At 41.4% G+C, this 27,639-nt stretch overlaps 2 protein-coding genes across 4 annotated transcripts; one reads left to right on the forward strand and one right to left on the reverse strand.

Annotated features, from left to right (window-relative positions):
• Window positions 1-2,627: 2,627 nt before the first annotated feature.
• On the reverse strand, window positions 2,628-21,333 carry smoc2 (SPARC related modular calcium binding 2). 3 transcript variants are annotated; one of them, XM_029835581.1, is made up of 13 exons: window positions 21,024-21,333; window positions 16,236-16,398; window positions 13,934-14,040; window positions 13,728-13,827; window positions 13,014-13,049; window positions 10,601-10,681; window positions 10,136-10,207; window positions 8,763-8,949; window positions 7,982-8,064; window positions 4,862-4,961; window positions 4,391-4,638; window positions 4,230-4,261; window positions 2,628-3,157 (listed from the first exon to the last, which is right to left on the reverse strand). In XM_029835581.1, exons 1-13 carry the CDS (start codon window positions 21,096-21,098, stop codon window positions 3,134-3,136), a joined length of 1,308 nt encoding a protein of 435 aa, XP_029691441.1. In that variant the 5' UTR covers window positions 21,099-21,333; the 3' UTR covers window positions 2,628-3,133. The 3 variants fall into 3 exon arrangements, with proteins under 3 accessions (XP_029691441.1, XP_029691442.1, XP_003963751.2); XM_029835582.1 differs by having other exon boundaries at window positions 10,601-10,648; window positions 21,024-21,332; XM_003963702.3 differs by having other exon boundaries at window positions 10,601-10,648; window positions 13,005-13,049; window positions 21,024-21,332.
• A 932-nt stretch (window positions 21,334-22,265) lies between these two features.
• Window positions 22,266-27,256, forward strand: eif3s6ip (eukaryotic translation initiation factor 3, subunit 6 interacting protein). Its single transcript, XM_003963668.2, has 15 exons — window positions 22,266-22,427; window positions 22,709-22,751; window positions 22,866-23,076; window positions 23,158-23,237; window positions 23,412-23,473; window positions 23,574-23,643; window positions 23,726-23,799; window positions 23,875-24,046; window positions 24,258-24,412; window positions 24,511-24,681; window positions 24,781-24,914; window positions 25,151-25,324; window positions 26,613-26,802; window positions 26,954-27,034; window positions 27,105-27,256. Exons 1-15 carry the CDS (start codon window positions 22,404-22,406, stop codon window positions 27,171-27,173), a joined length of 1,710 nt encoding a protein of 569 aa, XP_003963717.1. The 5' UTR covers window positions 22,266-22,403; the 3' UTR covers window positions 27,174-27,256.
• The last annotated feature ends 383 nt before the right edge of the window (window positions 27,257-27,639 follow it).

A 27,639-nucleotide genomic window follows, 5' to 3' on the forward strand; every position in this document is an offset into this window, starting at 1 on the left:
GTGAAATGTAAATCTAGAAGATGCCCCAAAATGCTTTTAGTGGGTACCTGGTAGCAGGTTGTCCATGACAGTTCTCAATCATCCAGGTTAAAAACTCTTGTCTTCAGCTTAAAATCAGCCCCTGAACTTATTTGTGGTTTTCTGAAGATGTTTTCTTCAATGCTAACTGGTACCAGGCTCTTTTCTTTTACTTTGTCTTGATGTATTCAAGGAAAGCAAAAATGGTGTAAAAACATGATGTAAACCATTGTAACCTACTGATTTTCCCATTTTCTTTTTGGTCAGACACCCTTAAATAATGGCTTATCAGTTTATATGACATCATCATCTTGCAAACTTACAATATTTGACTGTGTAAACAATATATTTCAATTGTACTTTTCAAGCCACATTTGTGCATATCGTTAATGTGTTGCCTCATATATAATCCATAGTATCCAATCAATACCAAAAGTGATTACACTACACTACATGCATTTTTAGATCTGAAAATTGGGTGTTCTTATATAGCTTTATATAGCTTATATTGCTTTTGTTTGGATTATGAATCGTGATGCAAGGTTACACAATGGTACAAGCAAGATGGATTTAATGCTTCTCTGTGGATTTTTTTTATTTTACACCGGCTATCAACCATGGCAAAGTGCTCATGTGCTTACCTGTTATATAACACTCAGCCATGCAGTCACATATAGACCCTTAAACAAACAAGAAGCCTGCATGTTAGATGGGAGGTCAACTACCAGTTTTATAAATATGTTTGTATCTTTGTTATGAGAGTATTTATTGAGCATTTGTCTATATGCAGTACACTTATTTGGAGGGTTATAATAAATGTTTGGTTGGTGTCTACCATGCTGACTGTAATTCCTATCTTTGTCTGAGGGTAACAAAATCCATTTCATCTAACAGAAATATCCGGATGCTGTATTTCTGTTTGGTAACATTTAAACAAAGCCCTTGTGTGTCTCCATTTAAAGCCATTATCATTCATTAAAACTTTGTTCCTCCTCCCAGTTGTCTTTCTTTTCTGTAATGGCTGTCTTGTGGCCTTGTCTGGAGTGATGTTCGGGCCTCAGGAAGCAATGAGAGGTGCACACAGTCCTCCTGTTTACCCATAGTCCCTCTGGTCCCTCTTAGGACCAGAAAGAAGTTGTGGCAGGGCCAGAAGCTAATAAACCCCTGATGGCTTTTGACACTGATTTCTCAACAGCCCACAGCCCACAGGGGCCTACCAGTGGTGAGATTGGGAGCCTCCTCTAGCCCATTAAAGTACATATACTTCGCCCACAAACCCCAGTGAATGGCATCTCTGTGCTCAGGGAGCATGTTTGTGTATACGTGTGAGTGAGGAAGCACGATGGAGAAGCAGAAGTGGAGAACCCACCAGTCGTGAGATGTTCCTGGTAACTGGGCCAAGACTTTTAGATGTTTTCGTTCAGCTACTCCATCAGGCAAGAAACCAGACCATCGGGGGAACATGTTGGGAAAACCATGTCTTGACTTACAGCCAAATCGTTCATGTGAATCTCAGCCGAGGAGAGAGGAAATCATACATGACGAGGCTTTAGCATTGTGTTTGGAAGGACGTCAAGAAACCTTCAGCACTCAGGTGTTCACTTTTCATTTCAGGGTATTTGAAAACAACATTGCATTTGAAAACAACAATAAGGAAGACTTCTGCACTTCTACACCTGCAAACATCATGAGCACAGATGGTAGCAGTCTGCTAAGAAAGATTGTTAACCGCTCGAGAGAAATGTAGAAATAGAAAACCAAGTTTGATGCATTGGTTCAGCCAACAGTATTCTAATAACTAGGGTGTTTCTTTGCAATTTTGTGTGGCTGGTGAAAGTTTAAGAAGGCCATAGGTTATCCACCCCTAATCCACCGACTTAGACCAGACAGTTATAATCTCTTTTCTGAGTTTCCCTGGGGTGTTAAACCAGACCGTTGAGCTGGATTATATCACCAAAAGGAGACAGACTTGTTAATCATAAATTAGAAGCTAAGCTTGAGTGAGCAGGTCAGTCCACGGTCAGTTGCTGCGAGTTATAGAGGACTTTTTGTGTAAAAAGCCATGGTTTAAAATGTAGTAGCCCCAGTATAATCAGGCAGGAACAATGTACAGTAGTGTTACACTCAAAGACAGAAAGACTCCATTGAAAATTCACTGACTTTACATATGTACACTTTCTCCATACGGCACATTTAAGTGTGTATTACATGCACATGCAAGGTTCTTTTAATATGTACCCACACTACACACTGGTGACTGTTAGATTTATCTGTCTTGAATTTATGAGGGAATTCTGAGACAAGGAGCAGAAATAAGTACCATCCGTTTTTCTAATTCTAAAATGTTGCCTCAGGAGGATTGGCAGGCTGGCTGAAAATGGAATGATACATGACCTTTGCTATGTATGAGTAATACTTGGCTTCTAAAGATGGTGTCAGCAAGGTGCTTTATTAAAAACACAGACAGAAAACACAGAACAGCAAAGACATTGCAAGGTTTGTAGACTGAATAGAAAAAAACTAACGCAAAGTAAGAGAAACAAAGAAAATTACTGACCCCATTGAGTCTTTGATGGATTACGCCAGACAGAACCACAAAGAGAAGAATGTATAAAAGAGTTCTTTATTTCTAATAAACATGATTACATGAGAAAATTCTGTTCCGATTTGCTGAACAAACATTCTGGTGATCTGCTGTACAACACCCCCCCCAAAAAGAGAGAGTTGTTATAGGTCAGTACAAAAGACACAGTTGCTAACATAGCTGTGGAGCAAAACCTTACATGTATCCTTGACATCATTATCATCAAAGAAATAAGCAAAATAATAAGGCAAGGAAGACAAAATGCAAGATCAAACATGAAAACCTGTACCTGTACAACTCCTGAAAATTACTCTCATGATACACAAAGACACACATACATTGTATGTGTTACATAAATTTTGAGGCCATAAAAAGCTAACTACATCATTCACAGATTCAGCAGTCTGTTTAAATATGTTATTTCTACAACGTGAATTTACATTTCTTTAAAGTACAAAGTGCAAATACTATTGTTTCCATTATTGCCAACTGGTGAGGGTGGACTCTCCAGGAAAAACCTCAACTGCTGCTTTAGCCTTGCTTCTTCGAGGGATTCTAGACAGAAAAGATTGAAGTTGGATCAGATTGACCCATTCTGTAATCTTGCAGTGGTCAAAACAGAGAAAAAAACCCTCAAATGTTACATTCATGTTTTTTCTAAACCATATTCAGAAAGTGTAAGTTAATCTTAAATCATTTAACGGTTTTGAGATCAGGTTTGTTTGTTTTTTAGTTCTCCTCTTCATTATATGTATTGATGTCATTGGTATAATATGTGTATGCAAATAAAGAATAAAGACAATAAAGAAAACTTGAATCTTATTTCTGCTACTTTTTATTTTTGCCCTTCAGCCTGCACATCAGATTTGGCTTAGGGTTCAAAACTGACTCAACCAATCAGCGGCCTGACCTCTGGCTAGTTGACTAATCGAGGGTGTTGGTGACTGCAACCATAGCTCTGACAGGAGTAAACTGTGCAATTAACAGAATGATCACTGGTTTTGGCTAAAAATGTTCCTGCAGCTGCAAAATTCTGTTAGCAGTTAAACCGGATAATAGACGCAAAAAGAAAACAGATGGAAGTTCAACACAGTTCAATAAAGAACAAAAGAACAACCGTAACAAATAACAAAAGTTTAGTTTGCAGCAATGTGTAAAAATGTTCACGACACTGGGATTTACTCAAGTTAATATGTACATATATACACATACACATATACACGCACGCACGCACGCACGCACACACACACACATATATATATAGTTTAATAATAATTTGCATGATAATTTATTTTAAGCTGTTGTGAATAAATTGTGTTTTACTGTTTTCTGTGAAGATGTCAATATGACATACGCCACATTATTCAAACATTCTGATCTCAGAGTCCTAACATTGTTACATATAAAAGAATATTGATTATATCAAAAGATATAATTATATCTATCAAATCAAATCAATCTTTATTTATATAGCGTCTTTTATAATCAAAATTGTTTCAAGGCGCTTTCCAGAATCCCAGGGCCTAACCCCAGACAAGCAACAGTGGCAAAGAAAAACTCCCCTTTAACAGGAAGAAACCAAGATGTTCCACCATTTCAACTTATCCCTTTTCAGAGATTTACTTACTAGTTTAGCTAGGCCTTCTCCTTGTTTGGTCCCTGTGAAGTAAAGGGTAAAACAAATGGGAAAAGTAAGGTCACCATAAGCTTGAATGTGTTAACATGAATTGCATTAATGTGGAGGACAAATGCTGAGCGAATGAAGGCAGGTTGTGAGCTCTGACTCACCCTCTTCTTTGGTCACCCCGAGGCAGCCCATCAGCTCCTGCAGAGACAGGGCCTTGTCGTTACTGATGTCACAGTACTCCACAAACTTCTTCACACACTTCTTTGGCTTGGATTTCTTCCGCAAGAGACGTTTGAAAGGCTTGATCTCCTTTTTTCCAATGTCCCCACTGGAGTTTTTGTCTAGTTGGCTGAAATACCAGTGCACCACCCTCTCTTCCAGGGTGTGGCTTGGGTCTGGTTCAGCCATTCTAAATGACAAATATAGATTTGTTAGTCATCATTGAAAATGGCCTGACAGCAGTATTAATGGCACTCTGGGAAACATGACCACACTTTTACTGTTTAACCACTTTTAGCTTTAGAAAATGTTTGACAAAGTGTAAAGCCTTAAATATTGGCCTTGATAATTCTGTATCTTAAATAAAATACAGACACATGTCTCTCCATCCACATGAAAAAAGGATAGCTTACCTTCCAGCAGAAGCTGGATCTGTGACGGCGTGCACCATATCTGTCGACAGCGCGTCAAGAACACTTGTCAGGAACTCTGTTTTCTTTGTCCCGGGACAACCTGGAAATAAAACCATGGACACTTAAATGAGCAACCATTCAAATACAGCAAATATGGAAGAAAAGTACACATCTCCCCCCGGTCAGAACAACAATGGTGAGGAATGTTACCATCTTAGGTGGCCTAATAAATGTTTGGGGTAATAGGCAGCGTAGTTTTAAAAGTAAAGACAGCTGAAGACAATATAAAACGAGACAAGACTCTCACAGTTATCTCTCCCCATCGTAAAGCGTCACACCTCTCCTCATCTGGATGAGGAGGAAGGTGCCAATCATCTGGGAGGCCCCTGACAGCTGCTGTACAGAAGATGTTCCTCAGCATTGTATACATGGACAAGGGTGTAACACCCCGGGCTCACCTGAAACATCGGTGAGGCCATATCTAATCCTGACAGACAACATTGCAACTTTTATATGCACAATGATGAATTTAATTCAAACTTCCAGAATTACCAGATCTTCAGAGCGGTTAACATTAGACTATAAACCTTTAATGTGAACATTATTACATGATTGATTTGTTTAAAAAAAGAGAATATGAAGGATGACAGGGGTGGAATGACCCTAATTATAGTAATTGCCTGTTAGGTTGTATAGTTTTAATGGTGAGGAGGCCAAGGTTGTTCTGGAAGAGCTGAAGGCTACAGAGAAGATTCCTGGATTCCTCTCTCTCTCTCTTTCTTGCTCTCTCTCTCTCAGCTTTCCACTGCTTTCTCACAGACTGTGCAGGAGAAACTCTCAAATGTTTGCTCCTCTTTTTATGGCCTAGGCCTGCAGGGCCAGATTCCCCTGTGCTGAAGATAATAGCATGCTTGACTCCTCTCTGCCAGGTGGTGACCAGCATCAGTATAAATGCCCAGCCTCCACTGCACCATTCCCTCATGTTCAGCAGGGCTGCAGCCGTCTGGCTAAAGTTTCACATGTTCAAACTCTTCCACGCTCTCTTTCAGATGCAACAGGCTTGCACTTAAGTTTTAGTAGGCCCTCCCTGGCTTTGACCCAGTAAAAAATCAGACCCACCTGTTAATGGCCAAACCAGTGCCTTGTGGAGCCTCTTGTGGTAAATTAGTCTAGACAGTCCCTCTATTTGAACCACAGAAGGCAAAGTGTATTTATCAGACTGTAGAGAGAATTGAGGGATGCAATAGGACTCTTTTGATGCTTTTTCACGAATGGCTCAGTGCTCCATTCATCAAACACGTCTCTTTAAGGTTTTAATCCTCGGCCTGCTCACAGTGGAGGTTTTTTGTGGGGTCAGGACAGTTTGTCCTCTGTCTGTATGGAAAAGGTTTAGATGAGGGTAAAGACACAAGTGCTCTGTGGTTCAAAATCGGCTAATGTCAATATAAATGCTCAATAGTCTCTATCATCATCCTCTTCCTCATCATCATCATAACAGTGATCTAATATGGGAGAAATACACAACATTTTGCCATCTTAACATGTTGAAAGTTTTTAAAAAAGGCCAATGAGTGCATGTTAGTATGTGTACCCGTCTCTTAGCTGGGCGATAAGATCCAGTTTTTGTTGATGGAACTGCACTGAGCAAAGGCCTGTCAGCGCTCATAGTTGCAGCCCCCAGCGGCTGTTCCAACGCAAACCCACACTCCACTTTGAGGAAAGCCAAAAACTGTTGCGTTACTCTCATCTGCTGTTCAGGGCAAAGTTCTCCCTTCTTGCGTCTCGCCCTATAAACCTCTCAACACCAGCACTGGGCTGCAGCAGCAGGAGGGCGACATTTATAATTATCCCCACATGCCATAGGAGATTTTGTAGCCACTGATGCAATGACTCTCACACTAAGTGAGTTGGCATGTTTTTGTGACTGCATCCCAATTTTATTTTCTAATTGGCTAATATGGAGCAGCTTTAGAGAGAACTATATGTATGTTTTAATCTGTAATTCTCTTTCTCATGGGATGGTTGTGACTTTTAATCATCATTTTAAATGTGCTGTTTACAATTGCAGACCATAATTAGACATGCCAAAGATGAGCTGGCCAGGTTTTGCTCCATAGAGTGCTGCTGTGTCTCAAAATGCTGAACCTGTGAGCAGAGCGCACAACTCTGACCTTGCAAACTGCTATAAACTATTGTGAATGGGACAGGAACAGTCTCAGGTCTGTTTTTGCGCAGTTGAATTCTCAACGTATTTACCAAATCTTCTAATTTGCCAAGTATGGTCCAGGACGTTTGTAGCTCATGAAAGCACCGTCTGCCTTTGCCCAGTTATTTTAACGATGCCGAATAGGATTACAAATAATTCCTCTCGGTGTGATACTGTATCAGGTATCAGTTGTAGAATCACATGATTTTTGCTGACTAATGGATAACCTTAACCTCTGGAGCTGAAAAGATTTTTGGCATTTCTGGACTTTTTGATTGGCCCACAGATGGGAACGTCCTGCTATTATAACCATTTACAGTTTTTAATCACATACTTGATCACAAGGATTTTTGTTATGTTGAGTTAAGGAATGTAATTAAAACAACATTGAATGTTTTCTTTTCACTGATTTTCACAACATGTCTGAGGAAAAGATGACTTTTTTACTAAATGATCTGGTAAACAACATTAAAATGCATAGTAATTTCTGCAAGACAGAAGGTAAATATCAGCCTAAAAAAGCAAACACACCTGTTTGGCCACCCACTGTCCAGCATCTAGCTCCTCCCCCATCCTCACTTTATTTATCTAGTCAGTCATCAGTCTTCCTATCACTACCTGTCTCTGGCATCCTATTTTCCATTATCTCCACCTCTCCTTCCTGCTGTTTCTCTGTGCAATCATCGTACCATCCTCCATCCCTCCTGTCAGTTGAAGATGAATTCCAGCCCCAATCTGTCTCTGTCCACAGTGACCAGTGAGAGGACAGAATCTGGCAATCCTCAACTTTTTATCAAGAATTTCACCAGACAACAATGCAGGTGATGTCAACAAACAAGTCCTTATCACAGCTCTGGGTTTGTGACAACAGTTGTGGATCGACTTCAGCATGATGGCTGAACAGGGAGCCGTACCTTGTAAATGCCTGCTCCTGTAATGGTCCTTAGGCTTAGTTGGGTTTGCCCGAGCATTACCATCACACTTGGGCTGCTCGTACCTGTAACAGGGAATATAAAATGAATGACAGGGCTTTGTATCAAGAGGTCTTCTGTGGAAGCCCACCAATTACACCTCATGCAGCCAGTTTAAAAGGATTTAAATAATTGTCCTGTGGTCAACCAGAAGCTGTGGCACAACAACACAAAGAAAGAAAGGATTTTTGGGGGGGGCTGGTTTGTGGAAGAAGAAGGGAGGGATGTTGAGAAGAAGAGCGGCAGACAAGGATGCAGAACAGGGGACACAAGGAAGCTTTCACAGCTGTGCTTGATGAGCTGGCAGAGCTCTGACTTCTGCTGCGAAACCAGGCCAAAAGCTGGCTGCCTACAAGAGGGGAGACTGAGGGGAGACTGGGCTTCCAGTGTGTACTAATGCGCTGACTGGCACTCTGCCTGAGGACTTGTTAATCTGATACCCAGACTGGGCTCTCAATAGGAGGGCACCGGTGCCCCATTTTGCCAGGATGACTGACCTCTGACCTGCTTCTCAGTAACTCAGCTGAGATAAAGATGTCGGTTTGTTATTAATGATTAAAACAGGGACACTAATTGTTTAACTTTTAGTGACACTAAAAGTGCTTAACTGCACCATTTAAAAAAAAGAAAAAAGCCTTTAAAAACTCAAGAAGGAATTAACACTGGAGAAGGAGTCCCCGACTAAGCTTATGACCTTTGTTTGTTTAAAAGAAAGCCTTCCTACCTGGTGGAGGTCCCAGGTATGGGTCGTCCTGTGTCTACCAGCACACACCAGCAGTAGCCAGTGGAGGGGTGACACTGAACTGGTTTGTAAAGGCCACCCTGGGCACAATCTGGTACAAAAACAGCATCGTTTTTGAGTTGCCTCGCCTCTTCCTGGGCAGATTGTTGCTCCTGGTCGCATGATGAGGCTGGAAGGAGTGGGTCAAAAGTTATTCTGGAGTCAGCAGGGGAGTCGCAAGATTGGTCACACAAACACACAATACAACAACACAGGATTCACTTAGGTGGTCTGGGCGAAGACTAGAAGACTACACATGTACACACATGCACACACACACACACACACACACACACACACACACACACACACACACTCTTTCTATCTGTAAAGTATCGAGTGTATTTACAGAACAGATTAGTAAGTCATGGCCCAGATCTGGCTCACACATTTGGATTTATACAGTAAGTCTGAAGTAATTTCTACATAAGCCAAGTGCCTGCATGAAGTAAGTGTGTAAGTGAGGATGAGTCTACATGCTAAGAGGACCACTATATCAGCCCTCCTGTGACACTGTTTATGAACATTAACAAGCTAATGACTGAGTACAGCTCCCTATGCCCCAAGTTGAGTAAATATTTGGACACTGAGCTGCCCTCTATGGATATGTATGACAGTGAGAGAAACAGACGAGACAAAAGCAGAAACAGTAGTCAGTCACACACTCCTGCAGGATTCTCTAAAGTGCCAGGGATCTATGTGTTTACATGTGGAAATGCACACAGAGATCTACAAGAAAAGTTTCAGCATTAAACTCAAGGATGAAAGTAGAGCTCTTTTGGCCATGACGGCTTTTATCCTGATCTCTCTCCTACTCTGCGGTGTGCCACGGGGCCCGGAAGATATATGGATCATGGCGGGATTACGGTTATTCCTTTTGTTTGAATTGGAGATCTTTAAAAACAAAGGGGAGCAATTGAAATGCCTCTCTGCTTTCTCAACTAACTCAACCTGGGACCTATCAAAAGCAAGGTTTTATTGGCTGTTCATTTAGTTTTTTTTTTTTTTTTTGAGGAATATGGCATGTTTTCCCATCACAAAGGCAACTAATCTGTACATGTGAAATGTTTTTCAGGGAAAACAGAAGGGAGCAGCCAGAAAAATGGGAGATCCTGCATTTGGGCCATGTGTTGATGATTACCAATATGCATTACACACTCAACATGAAGCTCTAATGGTTCCCCCAAGCCACCATCTGTCCTTGAAATACAGGAACAGCCCTCAAACCATGATTGCTCAGACAAGTCGGAAAAGCACAGAGCGTGCTTTCAACTGAGGGTTCCAAACAGCCGATTGCGGTCATTAAAGAAACTCACATGGTGCTCTGGTTCGGTTGGTCTGTCGACTGCGAACCTGTTCCGTCCACAGAGTGGGGTATTGGGAAATATCTGAAGAGGAAGCACGGAGACAGTTTTATTGGTCTCATTTGAAGGCAAATTAATACATCATGTATGCTAAACACACTAGGCCCTCAGAATTGAATTGGAGGACACTTTCACATGACTGCTGTGAGAAACTTTGTGGAACTATGTGTCACGCAGCTTTGTTAATAATTTAGGGATCCTGGATGAAAATAAATGCAGGGAAAACACAAAAATTAAATTTGGAGCTGAAATAGTTCTTTAGTCTCTAAACATTGACCACTTTGGAGCGTCACGCTGCGGCTGCTAGTGGCCTTTTAAGGAGGTGTAGAACTTGTGCATCTGAGTCATGCAGGGATGTCTCAGTAAACACAGGAACGGCATCAATTTTTACCCACAGTCTGATGGATGACAGCTTACCTTCCTCGTCAGCGGCAGGCTGAGGATCCACCACTAGGCCGGTCTCATCTGCATTTAGAATGGAGAATATTTGCAAGGAGACTACAATTACAAAAGTAAGCTAGATTAGAGGACATTTGATTGTGTGAGATTTGCACGTTGCCCGGCCAAAAAGGTGGAGACAGAATCAGAGGTGAGGAGACCATAGAGAGAAAGAGAGAGTGTTTGTGAGCATATCCAAGTGTGTCTGTGTGTAAGAGAGTACAGAAGTAGAGCGTATAGAAGAAATGTCAGAATAATAGTGGTTATATTCCTTTTTTTTTTACACATTGAATTATCTATATGCTGGCTGACAGATTAAAGTTGGTTTAAATGAAAGATGAGTACCCTTTGTCCCTCATGTTCTTACTCCTTACGGTGGGGGTAGAACCAGCGTTGCTGAAGAATGCAAACTGGCGACTAACCGGAGAATCCAGCTCTGCACAATTGTTTGATTTGTTTGTTTGATTTGTGGTAGGAAAGGAGACAAGGATGGAGGCTTTCAGCAGCTCAGAGTGAAGCCATGGCTGTAGGTGTGGTTAACCTCAGTGCGAATCGCTCATTCTGCTCAAAAGTAAAGCTCTGTTAATGCATGAGTCAGGCCATCTCTAATGAGCACCTCCGAAAAATAACTTTTCTGTAACAATGAGTTCTCCGTTGCAAAATTGGGATTTTTCATTTAATGCAAGCTCTCCACCAGACCTTTACCTCACGCTGCTTGGCAGATAAAAATACACAAAGCCAGTATGACTGACTGAAGCAGACATATCATTATTCTGCCCATGTAACACATGGAAATGGCATTTCAAAGGGCGAGTTTATGATTCATGTTTATGATTAACCACTAATGACCAATCTGCACTTTTTGGCCTTTTACAAGCCTGCCACATCTCTGTTCCCCTGCCAGGAAATCCCTTCACTATTGTGGCCATAAGACTTCAGCTTAACTGCTGCCTGTCATCAGCTCCATATAACTCCTACATGTAAATAGAATTGTTATGACAACATAAAGTTATAATCAATCACTTGCTGCTGAACATGACCAGGATTCTGAAGGGAGGATGCAGCAGTGGCTGCTGTGGAACAACCTACCATAAGCTGTTGCAGAATCATAACATTGATGCAATCATTGCTATTTTCAGTGCTGGTGCACCACAATTCTATGGTTTTTTGCTTTTCAGCACCCTGTTTATCCAACCGGCTCAACCACAACCCATTCCCATCCAACTCATCCCCCCCCCCACATCCATCTCTCTCCATGTCAGAAGTTGTGTTCCCCACTTTAACTGTGTGGTGTAATAGCTTGGGGAGGCTCACAAAGAGTTTGTATCAAACATTGTTTATAGGAAGATTTGCAGATGCAAATGAGGAAATATATGTGACAAATGTAAGCACTTACATTTCTCTCTCTCTCTCTCTCACACACACACACACACACACACACACACACACACACACACACACACACACACACACACATTATATTTGCATCACTTTTAGTATTATTTTGAATTTTTTTTCACTTTCTGCTTATGTGCAAAACCCACATAAGAGTTAAGCAATGCAAACTAGCAAGATGCTAGCATAGGTGGGCATCATTTACTCTGTTGTGTGTGGAAATCAAATTATGAGTATTTTCTTCTTCATGAAGTTTATTAGTAAGCTACACTGTAACTCCCCTCCGGGTGTTTAACTACCACTATGGACATGCAGCCTTTACACAACATGTACCAATATGTATTTTTCTATTTTAAATTGTAAAATGTTGAACTAGACAGCGATGATTCGTCATTTCATGAATATTCTGCTTCAGTAGCTTTCAAATCAAAGTAAATAGCCCAGTAAATATATTTCAGATTGGGTTTGAGATGAAAATTGCATTTATTTTGTCCCCGTAATGTGTAAATGTGATGAAAAAGACATCAAGATGTGAGTGGAGGATGAAATATGAACATTTCCTTCTGTTTTATGATGCTGTTGCTGAAAAAGAACCAAGAGATGTTAAAGAAGAAAGGCTAACAATAGGGAAGTGTTGCTCCGACTCTGCTGCTGGTAAAGATAACAGTCAGTTATGCATACTACAGCTGCTACAGGCCTATGCCAAAGCACACCACAGCCTCTTCTCACTCTAAAACCACTGCTTTTATATCAGCTTTCAGGCAGCTTGAGCTCTCACAAATTGACAAAATATCAGAAAGGCAAGTCTTAGCAGGCGACCCAACCTTCATATCTCTGACACAGATGCAGGGTAAACAGACAAGAGATAGAAATGAATATACAATCACATGTATATGCATGCTTTTATTGGTGTGCACATGCATGGGGGTGACCATCAAAGTACATATGCACATTGACTGCCAATTTTTTTCTTGAATAATATTCTCACCTGTTTTACCTGGCTCTCTTGTTGTTACTTTCTCATGTTTTGATCCTGAAAAGCAATAGATTTAAATTAATTAAAACTTCACCACCACATTCCCTTTAACTAATTAACTTGTGGTTTTCCCCAAGGGGGGGGAAAAGACTTTGAATTTTTAACGCATGAACTAAATGATGGAATGGAATAAAAATGAAATATCTTTACGGTTTTAAAGTGCATCCAATAGCTTTCACAATGCTTCTATTTGAGCTGTAATTAAACTACAGCTGATAGTTACCAGACAAACCACTGCTGCTATTCATCATGGTTTTCTCACTATTGAGAACAACAACTTCCTTGGCATCCTGAAAATTGGCCAGTGATTATTGGATTGTTTAGCAGATGCTGTCCAAAAATTACATTTACATTCTTAGGGGTTTCAGTTTGTTGGTCAACTCTCTAGCCTGGGGTTTATTTACACCCCTGGTAGCTCTTAAATTAAATTAAAGTTGTGTGGGAACGCGGTCAGTAACTGCACCTACAGGGGTAGTCCCTGTAGGTGCAGTTACTGACCGCGTTCCCACACAACTCCATATTACATCCTCCCCTCAGATATGGAATGTATTGTTGCACAAAATTATAGAAACCATACTTAAAATGTCAAACATCCAGCTATAAAATAAAATTATTGTAAATTATTGTAAGTATTGTACACAGACGATAGTGAGATATCTCCTGAGTTTTACTGACCTTGACATCGAGGTTTCTTGTTGGCCACTGCTGAACCACTGATGGGTCGCCCATTGGGGGTGACACACCAGCAGTATCCAGTGTAGCTGTGGCACTGCACCTGAAAAATCAACATAGCATGTAAAGTTATTTCAAGGTTAAATGCTAAAAGAGAGAGAAATCCTTTCTGATAGATTTGGTCCTGATCCTGTAGTGTTGTTTGTTACCTCACTGTATGTGCCATCAGGGTTACATACAGGCACAAAGACCTGCGGAAAGAGCTTCTTGGCCTGCTGCTCTGTGTACTTCTTCTCTGCCACACATCTGGATGTATCTGTGGAGCCACCGCAAATCACCGGAATCAGTACACGCCATCACAGAGACCCACCATTCAACCCACAGCTGAAATGTTTTCTTATGTAGTGCACACCACCATAATTCAGCAGAAGATGTAAGATCTCACAGATGATGAAGAGCGGAAAAAAGCAGAGGCCCAGGGGAAACAATTTAATACATTTCGGAAGAAGCAGATGCTTCTGTGGCTGGGAATAGAACCAACATCCCCGATCTCATTAGGAAGACTTTGGGCCAGCTTGCACAGTGCTTGGTGGTAAAGCCATTACTGAGCTTGTGCTGCTCCTGTAGAGCATTCCAGTAACCCAAGAAAAGGGCTGATGCATGGGGAAAACCTGACCCTTCCTTTATGTCTTTTAGTCTGTCTTCCTCTCCACCCAAACCGTGACTGTCTCTTCCTATTGACCAAAGTGTCTCCTAACCCTTTCTCAATGTAAATGTGAGTCAGCAGAGTCTCTTCACATGTATTTGTCAGAGCCGTGGCTCATCCTGTCATCACACATCTGCTTTACCTCACCTGGAGAGAAACCGCACCAGCTGTGCAAACCAAAGTAGGGATGGATCTGTTGACAGCTTATGCGGGAGTGCCTATGTGGCGAGCGGATTCAAATCACATTAAAACAATGACTCATGCATGGTCAGGAGGCTGTTGGTCACCAAATTACTGGAGGCTGTTATTCAGAATCATTCAAACAATGCACACCCGCTGTCACTGTCACTGGCAATGACAGAGGAGGTCTAAAGTTCCAGTGGAAAAGTCAAAAACTGTTGTCCTTCTCCACAGGGTTCACCATTACAAAAACAGTTAACTGGAAAAAAATTACAGGACCCTTGAATCATCTGGCTGCACTGAAAACAACCGCAGTACCAGTCTCACCATTCCTTAAACACGATCCAACAGCCATGCTTTAAGGCCAGACTGATGTCGCTTTCTTTCTGTTGATGAATCTGCTGTCTTTCAGCGAGCTGTCCAGAAGCAGAGGGAGGTCCAAACTCTTAGAGACCCAATTTTATTGATGCATACAATGCAACTTTCATGGATTCTTGCTCCTTTTAGCTTCCTAGCAGGAATTCTCCATTTTGTGTACGGCGCTGTCCGCCGTATCCAGATGTCCTTTTAGAGATGTTGTCATAGAGACCCTGCATGGGCATAAAATCGTGGAAGGCTTCTGCATCATATGAGACTCAGCAGAGCCTTTTGCCTTAGAGATCTAACATCTTAATGTGTAAGAATGGGGCCTTGTCCCCTCTGTATAGCAGTGGACTACCAGTGCAGACTTATTGAGCAAGTCGAGGGTCAGAGAGTTCAGGCTGCAGTGTGAGGGTGAATGGATGCTTCCTTCCTGCAACAATGAAGTAATCTGTGAGCTGCCTGATCTCACTGTCTGTCATTCTCATTTTTACTTTAAATTTACATTTGATGGGTCACATATGAGTGGCTTCAGAGCCCAATGGAAATAACACCATTAATACTGCTACAGCAATGTTTTGTTCACCTGTGTGCACTGGAAGCCCAACTCGAACTAAAATCACATCAATGACTTGCTTGAATGGTACTGTCTTTTTTTTAAAAATTAACCCTTTTGTGGTTTTAAAGCAACAAATGTCTTTAGTTATTTTGGTTTGCAAGCCGATCCCTCAGCCTCAGCTGGAGCATTAAATTCTTTTGTTTTGACCTTATTTGCTTTGGTCAGATGTAAATCTATTTTTACGTTATGTCATGTAACTAGGAATTGCCTTGAATAGTGCTATATAAATAAACTGGCCTGCTTTGTTAGGATGGAACTCCAATTAGTAACTAACGACGGCTAACAGCAGATTTATCCTAGCTTTTCTGTCATGGGTGGATTGCGTAATCAGGAAATGTCAAAGTCCAAAAATGACTTCTGTCCAGTCCACTTATTGTTCAATCTTCAGAGCTACTTTGGCTGATTCAAACTCATTCTGTATCCTCCACTTGTCACTCTGCTACACACTCCCATGCTAAAATGGTGTGAAATGAAACCAACCAGCCAGCCCCCACTGTCCCACCCACTCACTCTGTGTCAGCCCCACTTGTCCTGGAAGCACTCAAAGAATTAATTATGCTGAAATGAATTTAACCCACAAGTTTCCACTATGCACCCCCTCTCTGCGCATTCAAGAGCATCGGGCAGCGCTGAAGCGTGACCTAACCTTTGCATGGCCCTCGGGTAACCTCCAGCTGGGGGTCACGGCATTTGGCTCGGAGAAACTCGCAGCGAGATGTGAAGGTCCGGCCATCCGAGGCACACAGCGGCTTGCGAGGTGTTCCACTGCATTCCATGTTGCACTCCTTATCCTGATCTACCCGCAGGAACTGCAGAAGTACAAAGTCGGGAGACACAAAGAAAATATTTACTGCCTTATGGCTGAGTGTTGCATACAGTACCACAAAGTCTGGTGCAGGAACAAAGGCAAATCAAAAATATTAAGCGTTATTAGATTAGGTTTTAGGAATACTGACAAAGGCACCAGCTGCGATAATCAGCCATGTTTAGTGTTAGGGCCAATTATAAAAGACTCAAGTTTCATCATTTTGGTATGAATTCTTTATTCAGTCTGAGAATTCAGACTTTTTTTAACTTTTGAAATTCCAAGATAAAAGTGTTTTGCTTCACCAGTTTAATAACCAGTAACACATCTTAACCTTTACAGTTTTTTTCAGTTTTTAATCACACAGCCAACAAAAATAAAGGCATTTGAGAATTAAAACAATGCACCAACATTGGATTTAGTCATTTATTAAGTCAATACAGTGAACTGCAAAGTGAGGTGGAGCAGAAAACATTAGTATTTCAACCATGTACAGGAACTTCACAGAATTAGAACCTCAAAGTTTTACTTAAAACAGGAACATACAAAAGTCTGATAACACTAGCAAAGTTCTCATGGTACAGTGCAAATGAACAGGAACATGACACATGCTTATGGAATTAAAGCAGATATTTTGAATGTGTCGGCAATTAGTTTTAGATCTGTGGAAGTAGAGAGTTCACTGATGGCTCTTTGGTGTTGCTCTTCAGTTGTGGTGAGGTGATATTGAATGAATTTTTATTTTTGCTGAAATATCCCTTTAAAGCATAAAATTTAAGTTAACACACTCACCTGCATTGACTCAATAATAAGAGTAAAGCCTGCAGAGACAAATAAGATGTCCAGGTGCATACATGCTGGGTTTTTATCTTATATTTACTCTATTTGTGAGTGACTTTTCCTTCTTTCTTTGAATGCACTAACACCTGCTGGTTTTAGTTTTAACCTGGAGATGCTGCGGTACAAGGATGCTCTATGTAACCATGAAAAGGAAAGCAACAGGGGATTGATCACCTGTGTCAATGTCACTACTGTGTTTAGTATCTGATTCTGAAACCCACACGACAGACCCACAATGAGGCAGCAGACGTGGTGAAGGGGGGTTGGCAACAAGCTGTGACTGCTACAATGAATGAAAAGATGGGGAGTGATAGAATGGCTGAATAAACGAGATGTCAGGAAGCTTTGTGCAGCTACAGTGCGTTTCATTTAGCTGAGCGATTCATTCAGCACCGCAGAATAATAAATCTGATTGAAAAAAAAACCCTGAAGCCATTCCTCCACAGGTGCTGTTTTCAGTCATTCATACCCAAACACAAAGAAACCTCCTCACTTCTTTTTGTCTACAAATAACGTAAATATTTGGACACATATAACAGTACAGCATTTCTTTTACTTCTTGTCTTTTGTGCCTTTTAGTGAGTTCCTAGCTATCTAAAATGCTCCATCTGTCAACTATTACAGAGCACGAAAACACATTTTTAAGTGTTGTCCCTGAGGAAGAAGAAAGGCACAGGATGACCGCACAAAAAAATTGTGTTACATTGATCTCTTACAAATTGAGTGAGAGATGCGGTTAGGTAGCTGTCCCTAACAAGGAAGAGGGTTGGTAGGGAAGGGAGCAGTGCCCTGGGTTGGGGTGAGGTAAGTAGATGGAGGGGCTGCAGGCTATTCTGACAACCTTGTTCACAAATCTCAGGAAGAGAGGCCCTTTCAAACGAATCGAAAGAGGAGCCGACAGGGAGGGAAGCTCAGACATTTGTTCTGAATGAAATCTCGCCAAACACCCACCACTACCACCACCATTACTGTCACCCCCACTATCATCATCACAAAAGCTTTTATTGCTGCTTTTTTTCCCTCTCTTAAAAATAACATATTATGTCAGCATTTACGGGACAAATAACCACACTGATCGACTGAAAGTCCCACAGTGTGCCTGGATCACTGCATCCATCTGAGAGCCTCCACAGCCCTCTGTCCTCTCCACCATTACGGACACCCCTCTGTGACAGTGACCTCCTCTAACCCTCCACCAGTCATAGAAAGTCCAGCTGGCCAGCTGACAAGCACATTTCAGATGGTTTTTTTTGGGGGGGGGTTCAACTCAGAGTTTGACTCTTCATCAGCCTCTCAACAGCTAATGCTGGCCACCCCCCACACCACTCATGCCACAGAGCCTTAACATCAACAGCCCCCCTGCATAGAAACAGACTGACGAGCCAAAAAGGGATATTCAGCAGTGCACCATCCCGCTCAATGTCCCCGCTGCAGCAGGCAGCAGCGTGCCAAGCGTCTGGGAAGTCTGTGATAAAGCTCCCTGAACACAATATTGCCATGAAATTGGCCACCCATAAAATCAACCGCCCAGAATGCCCATCAGATAGCTGTCCACAGATGGAACAGAGCAAATAAGATAACAAGAACATTCCGCAGTAATGTTGTGATGATGAGCTCTTTCTCCTGTAAACCTCTAATTGTAGTTAGCTGTGTGCTGCAGGTCTCTCTGTGTTCAGCCAGTGGTGATGGATGACTGAGGCTGAGGCGCAGCCCTGCCACTCCTCTTATGTCTCATTCCAGCTACTCCATGCCGGCACTATCACTGTCTGCAGCCGCTCCATGGAGATTGATGGATGACCTCCATCTTTGCAGAACCTCCCAACTCATCCAAGGCCGAATACTGCACATTGTAACTTATTTTCAAGTTCTTTGGTACCTGTGTCTTTCTATTCAATCCCATCATTGAAGTCTTCTTTTCATTTCCTCTTTTATTTGTGTACTCTTGAAAGGAACTTTTATACTGCATCTGCTCAAATAAAACAAGACTTTCAATCAAGCTCCAGGTGATCATGTGAGAGAGCAAGGCAGACGAAGTGTGAGGACATTTTTTTTTCTAACAGGACCCACCAGCATACAAATCAAATCCTTTTACCTCCCCTCGCTCTGTGACATTGTGGGAGTGAATGGAGTAAGAAGGCGAGACTCCAGCTGAGAGCATATTGTAGGCTGATGAGGGCCTTTTGGGCCGAGAGGCCCCTGCTTCCACCACCCTGAGAGGCCCCTAACACCACGGCCTGCGGGGTCATTGGGGGCCCCAGCTGAGAGCTGTGGCAAACGTGTTAAATGGCCTTGGCGGGAGTTTCCTGCATGGGCGCTATAGGATGCAAAGAGGATCATTAGTTTCCAGCATGGTGGAAGGGGAAGAAAGTGACAGATTTAACCAGGCTACTAAGGCAATCAAAGAAAAAGGTTTTTAATTTCTGTGAAAGACATTTAAAAAGAAGTGGTGTGAAAGGCTGCTGATGGGCAGGTGCACAATTGTTAGGAATTTGCAGGGTGACAATAGGGATTCATTTTTTTAATTCTTAATTTGCATAGATTTGAAAATGAAACAGTCAGTGTTTCTGCTTTCAAACACAAAAACAATATCTGAACAAGTTTTCACGTTTGGCCTCAGATATGCAAAATATCACATCGAGACATTTTCCCGAAACTTGCGGTAACTACTCTCCTATACCATTAATCACCTGGTATAGAATGAGTTCAACACTCCAGATGCTATCCCAAAACAGGTCTAATGAAGCAAAGTTGGGAGGTCTGACAGAGACCAACTAAAAAAGAGAATTAAATAGAACATGTCATTCTTGGATAGTAGCTTCTGCGCGGCATTCAAGGACATGATACAGATGTGAATATATGACCTTTATACAAATCAATGTGTTATTATTTCCACTTGTGACGTGTCAGTAAAGAAAGTGCTCTTTGCATACTCATATGTACATGTGTATATAATTCAGAATGAGCATCTGCTCAGTGCCACACTTCCTCCCACATTCCATAACTCTGTAGTGCCGTGAGGGAGAAAGGATCTCTGACCCTTCACCTGCAGGCTATCGACTCATGGCCATTTGTTTCCAATTGGATATTAAGGCATCTTCACTCAGACAATAAATAACATTACTGCGGAAGGCACCTCATTACATTGACCAGTAAATCAGAGTGTAGCCTGTGACAAACCACATTCCACACTCTTCCAGACCTCCACACTCCAACTACCTGCACTGGATGGTGACTGCGGCATTTAACTCGTTATCTCAGGTGCAGTGAGCAGGATGCACACCTCTGCTCTGGCTGCACACAGTGCCATATGCGTTGGCGCAGCGGACTTGCTGACAGTGACAAAGCAGTCTTTATGCAGCCAGAATGAGCTCAGCTGAGAAGCTCAAAGCAACTATAACACTGAACACGGAGAGTTGCCTCCAGCGCAGCTGCTTGAAACAGTGTAACGGGGAGCCAGAAACCCCGTGACATGAGTTTACACTAGTCACTTTCTCCAATACCAGATATGGAATATTTAATATTTACGCCCTTAAATGATCATAGTCGCCATATTTGTTCCTGTTATCGATAAAAAAGGGCGTTTCAAATCAATCTAAGATATTTATAGCTAACATACTCGAAAGACAAGCTCATAACTGAAACGGAAATATGGTAAATGAAGGTTTTGCGACCTTAAATGAACAGAACACATCTACCCTCAAATCCATTTGCAGATTTTGTTCCGTTTGCGCTTTTCAACTTTTGTGCAGAAGCGTGTGAAAAGGCGTAAAGTGTTGTTGGTCGTCCTACCGTGATTGCGGAGAATTTCTGAGCACGTCCATCGCTCAGCAGACAGAGGAAGAGCAGCAGCGGGTGGACGCGCATCCTGTCCCAGCGTGGCAGTACAGTCTCCAAATTACGCACGGTCCAAAATTTGATTTGTGACACTTGTTGCTGTAGCAAGCTAACTCAGTATCTGGCAGAAGCAGAAAATATCTTTAGAGTCCACAACGGTCCTCACACAAAGTTGCCAGAATTAGAGAACGGCTTGCTCCTCTCCAAGGTTTTGTGTGGCAAACAGTTTGTGTAGACACTCTCCTTATTCTGGCAGTGCAATACCCCCCACCCCACCCCCCGTGTCCCTGACCTTTTCCACTCCCTCGGTGTCTCTTCTCTCCTCTCTCCCTCTCTTTATTTCGACTTCTTTCCTTCACACCTCCTCCCTCCACACATAATTTTTGCCGTGTAGATCCCTTATCGGATGCAGGCTGCTCTCTGGGAGGTGTAGGTGGTGGTACGTTTAGATGGACATCGTATGCTGGTGAGTAGATGAAGCAAACACGTTCGACTTCTCCCCCCAAATTGTCCAACTCATATGAGGTAACACATATGACCAGGGAAGCTCTGCTTAAATAACGAAAACTGTGCGGTGTTTTATTCACACCACTAAAAAAAGACTGAATTATTTGACTAATATGTAATGTTTTATATAATTATGGTAATATAGAAATATAGTTTATCAAAGCAAAAAACAAAAACAAAAAACAGCTATGTTATAATTATCATTATCGGTCATGTTTTTTTTATTTTTATGAAAAGGTTTTTAATAAATTTTGACAGCTGAGCCATCTGCTTGTTAACTACAGGTCATGTTGTACTACTGCGACTATATTGCCACCTAACGCCATTTCAACAGAATGCTACATAATTCAATGCCTTATGAATTTCTCTCGACCCTGATGTGGCAACATAAGGGAATCAGTCAACCAATCCTACTTTGCTGCCTATTTGTTTAGTTTGCTGGATTTCGAGATGTCTCGATTTGTAAATACAACACTGAATACCTTTGAGTTTGCCGCATTGATTTTTATTTTTCAAATAGGCCACACACACAACACACCGCGCACGCACGCACACACCGCTTTCTACAGAGGCTGCACCTTTTCAAACCACATTTTTTTGGCAAATTTAGTTGTCTTGTTAATAATATTCTTTGACTCGTGTTTTTAGAAAACTCACATTCCCATAAAGCATCACTGCCATCACTTCCGCCCTGACGTCGTCACCTTTTCTTTCCGCTTCCGGTTATCGGTCCAGCGCTAACTGCGTGGTTTTGCGGCGCTAACTTGCCCAATTGTCATTCATTATTTCAGACCAGAATTTTAGAGGCTTGGACTAAAAACTGGTATAATGTCTTACCACGACGAGGAGGATGTGAGGACATATTTTCTTTTAAACTTTTGGCGTTTTTCGTGATCATAACAATAATTCCAATGTCGCTTAGCTAGGTAGCTAACCGTAAAACCAAACCAAGCAACTGTAGATGAGCGAGCAGAATACTCGTTGTACGTTATAATTATAGTCTTATTAGAATCAGTCCAGCCAAATTACATTGTTTAATATTATTTATATATAAAAAATCAATTATTATCGGATTATAGTGCCAAGCATACTGATCAGTTTAACACATGTAACGCCTATCTTTTTATTTGCAGTACGATCCCTACAGCTATCCAACGGACTACGACTTACACACCGGTTAGTTCCCACGATTGCTATGTTATATAAAGACCATTTTTCAAACTTAGATTTATCGTATATAATATGGTAATACATAGTAATTGTGTATACCTGTTTCAAATTTCCGTGTAGGTGATCCTAAAGCCGATCTTGCTTTTGAGAGGCAGTATGAGCAACAAACCTACCACGTAATTCCCGAAGTGATCAAGAATTTTTTGCAGTATTTCCATAAAACTATCTCTGATCTGATTGATCAGAAGGTTTATGAACTGCAGTCGAACCGTGTATCAAGCGAGAGCATCGAGCAGAAGATCTATGAGATACAGGATGTCTATGAGAACAGGTATTTGTCATTGATCTGTATGTAGAAGCACTGTTTAAAACTCATTTACTGAGATATTCTTACCTGTTTTGTTTCTTTCAGTTGGAATAAGTTGACTGACCGCTTCTTCAAAACCTCTCCCTGGCCAGAAGCTGAAGCCATTTCATCACTTGTTGGCAATGGTGAGTGCATCTATGTCATCTATTGGAAGATAAAATTAAATACTCTTTACTAGTTTGGTGCTGATACCCAAGCATGCTGTCCAAGTAAGAAGTGACACTGTGTGTATGCATTTGGGCCTCTAGACATTGGGATTCGTTTTTCAATTGATTACTTCTGCTTGTTTTACCTTACAGATGCTGTGTTCCTCATCCTCTATAAAGAACTGTACTACAGGCACATCTATGCCAAAGTCAGCGTGAGTAGCTGCTCAGTGGAAACACAATTTTTTGTTCATAGTTTCATTACTCCAAAGTGCAGAATGTATCAAATTGTGTTTGTTTGCTTTTTATCATCAGGGTGGACCAACATTGGATCAGAGATTTGAATCATACTACAATTACTGCAACCTTTTCAACTACATCCTTAGTAAGTGGGATGATTATACTTTGTTTTCTCCTCTCCTGCAGTATTCAAAATACACATTTCCTGAGCTTGTGTTTGAATGCAGATGCTGATGGACCTGCTCCTCTGGAGCTGCCCAACCAGTGGCTGTGGGACATCATTGATGAGTTCATTTACCAGGTAGAGTGCTGTGTTCTGCATACTTTTTTTACAGACAGCCATTGAGGTTTTGACAATGATGTTTTTTCTTTATAGTTCCAGTCGTTTAGTCAGTACCGCTGTAAAACAGCCAAAAAAACCGAGGAGGAGATTGAGTTCCTGAGAAACAACCCGAAGATATGGAACGTCCACAGTGTCCTGAATGTTCTCCATTCTCTTGTAGACAAGAGCAATATTAATCGCCAGCTTGAGGTCTACACCAGTGGAGGTATAGAAAAGTATTATTGGGGAATCAATACATATCATTCACACATGAAGATTTGGCATCAGAGAAAATCTTGACACATTGTAATGTTTGATAGTATTATTTAGCTGTGAGTCCATGCAGCTTTGTTGGAGAATCTAGAAAAGGAACCAGGCACATTAAGATCTGATTTCCGTGTTTGATGAATGTAACAATATTTTTCGCACTGCGTCAGGGGATCCAGAGAGCGTGGCTGGAGAGTATGGTCGTCACTCCCTGTACAAGATGTTGGGTTACTTCAGCTTGGTAGGACTCTTGAGGCTTCACTCACTCCTTGGAGATTATTACCAGGCCATTAAAGTTCTTGAGAACATTGAGCTCAACAAGAAGGTACAATTTTATTTAATGACTGTGATGAGTTCACGCAACCCTCCATCTGTTCTGTGCTCACTCTAGCTCCTCACCTCTGCTGATCTGCTGTCTTTCAGAGTATGTACTCTCGTGTGCCTGAGTGCCAGATTACCACCTATTACTATGTTGGTTTTGCCTACTTGATGATGAGGCGTTACCAGGATGCCATTCGGGTCTTTGCCAACATCTTGCTGTACATCCAGAGGACCAGAAATATGTTTCAGAGGTCAACATACAAATATGAGATGGTGAGTTTGACTATGTAGTCAATTTGTTCCTTTCTAACTGGAATAAGAAAAAAATCTCATTAAATATTCAGATTAACATTTGTGTTATTGTCATTTCAGATTAACAAGCAGAATGAGCAGATGCATGGTCTGCTGGCTATTGCTCTAACCATGTACCCGATGCGCATTGATGAGAGCATTCACACCCAGCTGAGGGAGAAATATGGAGACAAGATGCTGCGAATGCAGAAAGGGTAAGAAAAATAGCTTGCACTATACCGTAAAGTAACATTTTAATGTTTGCTTTGGTCTTTGGATTTCATTGTCACGTTAAAGTCTTGATTGACACTTTAATGTTAGTAAAAATGACTGATAACAGAAGATAATTTCATGCTTCTCCAGACTTAAATAGCAGCAGATGATTCAAAGTCCTTTGGAAATGTATTAGTTACCTAGCAGTAGTACACAAATGTCCCTTCCCTCATCTCAGAGACCTGCAGGTGTTTGAGGAGCTGTTCAGCTTTGCATGTCCAAAGTTCCTCTCACCAGTGGTTCCAAACTACGACAATGTGCACCCCAACTATCACAAAGAACCATTCCAGCAGCAGCTGAAGGTGTTTGCTGAGGAGGTGCAGCAGCAAGCGCAGCTTTCCACCATTCGCAGGTAAATCCTAAAACAGCCTTCTGCTTACTGTGGAACCACATCACAGCTTTGGAGTAGACGAGTGAGCTTTAATGATGCTAGATAGAAGTTGTTTTCGAAGTACTGTAATTTCCGGACTATAAGCCGCTACTTTTTTTCTACACTTTAAACACTGCGGCTTATTCTACGGTGCGGCTTATTTATGTTTTTTTCGTGGCGCACTATCACAACTATTGTGAATCAGTCATTTTTACTAACCCTCATCAACATGGAAAATACTAGAAGAAAAGCATATGATGCGGCTTTTAAGTTAATAGTGATCACTCTGGCAGTTGAAGAAGGAAATCGAGCTGGCGAACGTAATCTTGGCATACATTACGGTAATCAATGGCGAGAAGTTGGAGACGCCCGCCTGAAGAACTGATCCAAAAAGACGACAAAAGCTTTTAGGCTCATGTAGGGGAACCCTCCTGCTGATGGCCGGCTGGGTAAAGAGAGAGGAAAGGGAGAGGAGAGGGGGAGAAGGAGAGGACAGGGAGAAGGAAAGGAGAGGACAGGAGAGGGGAGGAGAGGATGGGCACAGAGGATGGGCACAGAGCACACACAAAAATACACTATACAGCGGGTCAGCGGGGCCGGGGGTCGTCATGCAGCTCCGAAGGCGGCGATACCTGTAAATGAATGGGGGGGAGAGAAGCTGAAAAACTACACAGGAATCAGCATAACTAGTCTGCAAAAGCAATCGCCACCGTGATGAAAATAGAAGATTTTAGAGGTGGGCCATTGGGGGGTTTTAGATTGTTCATTGTTTGAGCAAAAAAGCATAAACAACGTAATTTGTGTGTAGCTGATACAAACGTATATTTCAAGGTAGCTGCATTACAGACACCGTTAGAAAAAAAAAAAGCATTTACTGGTACAATATATTTATGTTGCTAAGTGGATTAAATTAAAAGAAAAGTTAAAAAATCCCGACGTGATGAAAATTGGATTTAAGGTCTCTGTATAAACATACAAGTGAAAAGAGTGGCTGTTGTTTCTTACCTGTCTGTTACTCGTTAGTGACTCGTCTCTTACAGTAATAAAAACATATACCGGTACTGAATGTTTTCGATCTAATTTTTCATATTACTACGTGGGATACCTGCGGCTTAAAATCCGGTGCAGCTTGTATAAGTACAAAATTGATTTTCTTTCTAAAATTATGCGGCTTTTAATCAGGTGCGTTCTGTAGTACAGAAATTCCGGTACTCTGTTCCTGTTGTGGTTTCAGGGTGTTTATATCTGTTTTCATATCATATCCTTGCAGTTTCCTAAAGCTCTACACCACCATGCCTGTAGCAAAGTTGGCAGGATTCCTGGACATGACCGAGCAGGAGTTCCGCATCCAGCTGCTCGTCTTCAAACACAAGATGAAGAACCTGGTGTGGACCAGCGGCATTTCTGCTCTGGATGGAGAGTTTCAGTCTGCTTCTGAGGTTGATTTTTACATAGACAAGGTGAGCGAATGAATCTTAGTTTGTTTTCTCCTTTGTACTCCACCACCCATATTTGCTCATTTGATTTGACTAGTTTGCAAAACCATGTTTTACTCTGCGGCCCGATGAAGACATAAAGTTGACCTTTAATGAACTCTCGTCTCTGCTACAGGATATGATTCACATTGCAGACACCAAAGTGGCTCGTCGGTATGGAGACTTTTTTATCAGACAGATCCACAAATTTGAGGAGGTGAGAGTTGGACAATTTTCTTTTTAATAACTGTGGTGATGATAATTTTGACCTGAGGACTTTCTTACAGTTGAATAGAACACTGAAGAAGATGCCACTGTCTGTTACTGCCGCATCTGGAGCTGCAACAGGGCGATGATTCTCAAAATGCAGTGTTTGACAGCCCAAATTGAGGATAACTTTTCTGTGCAACAGAAAAAATAAACACGTTCATACAAAAAACAGGATGTGTTGGCTCTTAACAACCACTAGGTGGAAGCAATGTTCTATTATGAAAGAATTGCCATGAAACCACCATTACAGATCTATATTACTATTCCTGCTCTTTCTTTGCCACAATTTTCTTTGCATTTGCATGTCCTGCTTCTGTTACTTACTTCATCACACTGACAGATATCAAAAGTCATTGCATATTTCTTTTATTATCACAGATCATCCAACATTTCCTTTTATTATCACAGATCATCCAACATTTTCCAACACATGACTAATGACAAGAATGATGAAGAAATAAAAATGTACAAAATGAGAATGCATACAAATGTGTGTGTATATATATATATATATATATATATATATATATATATATATATATATATTTAAAA

Source organism: Takifugu rubripes, chromosome 4, assembly GCF_901000725.2.
Source record: "Takifugu rubripes chromosome 4, fTakRub1.2, whole genome shotgun sequence".
Taxonomy (NCBI): Eukaryota; Metazoa; Chordata; class Actinopteri; order Tetraodontiformes; family Tetraodontidae; genus Takifugu; species Takifugu rubripes.

What these genes read in the sequence shown, in the direction of transcription:
- smoc2 (XM_029835581.1), bottom strand. Translation starts at nt 21,098, where the DNA reads ATGCGCGTCCACCCGCTGCTGCTCTTCCTCTGTCTGCTGAGCGATGGA. An exon ending in CTGATGGCACATACAGTGAG is followed by an intron (nt 13,828 to 13,933) that starts GTAACAAACAAC and finishes TTGATTTTTCAG; the next exon opens with GTGCAGTGCCACAGCTACAC. An exon ending in GATCCAGCTTCTGCTGGAAG is followed by an intron (nt 4,639 to 4,861) that starts GTAAGCTATCCT and finishes TTTGTCATTTAG; the next exon opens with AATGGCTGAACCAGACCCAA.
- eif3s6ip (XM_003963668.2), top strand. Translation starts at nt 22,404, where the DNA reads ATGTCTTACCACGACGAGGAGGAT. An exon ending in TTGATGAGTTCATTTACCAG is followed by an intron (nt 23,800 to 23,874) that starts GTAGAGTGCTGT and finishes TTTTCTTTATAG; the next exon opens with TTCCAGTCGTTTAGTCAGTA. An exon ending in CAACATACAAATATGAGATG is followed by an intron (nt 24,682 to 24,780) that starts GTGAGTTTGACT and finishes TTGTCATTTCAG; the next exon opens with ATTAACAAGCAGAATGAGCA.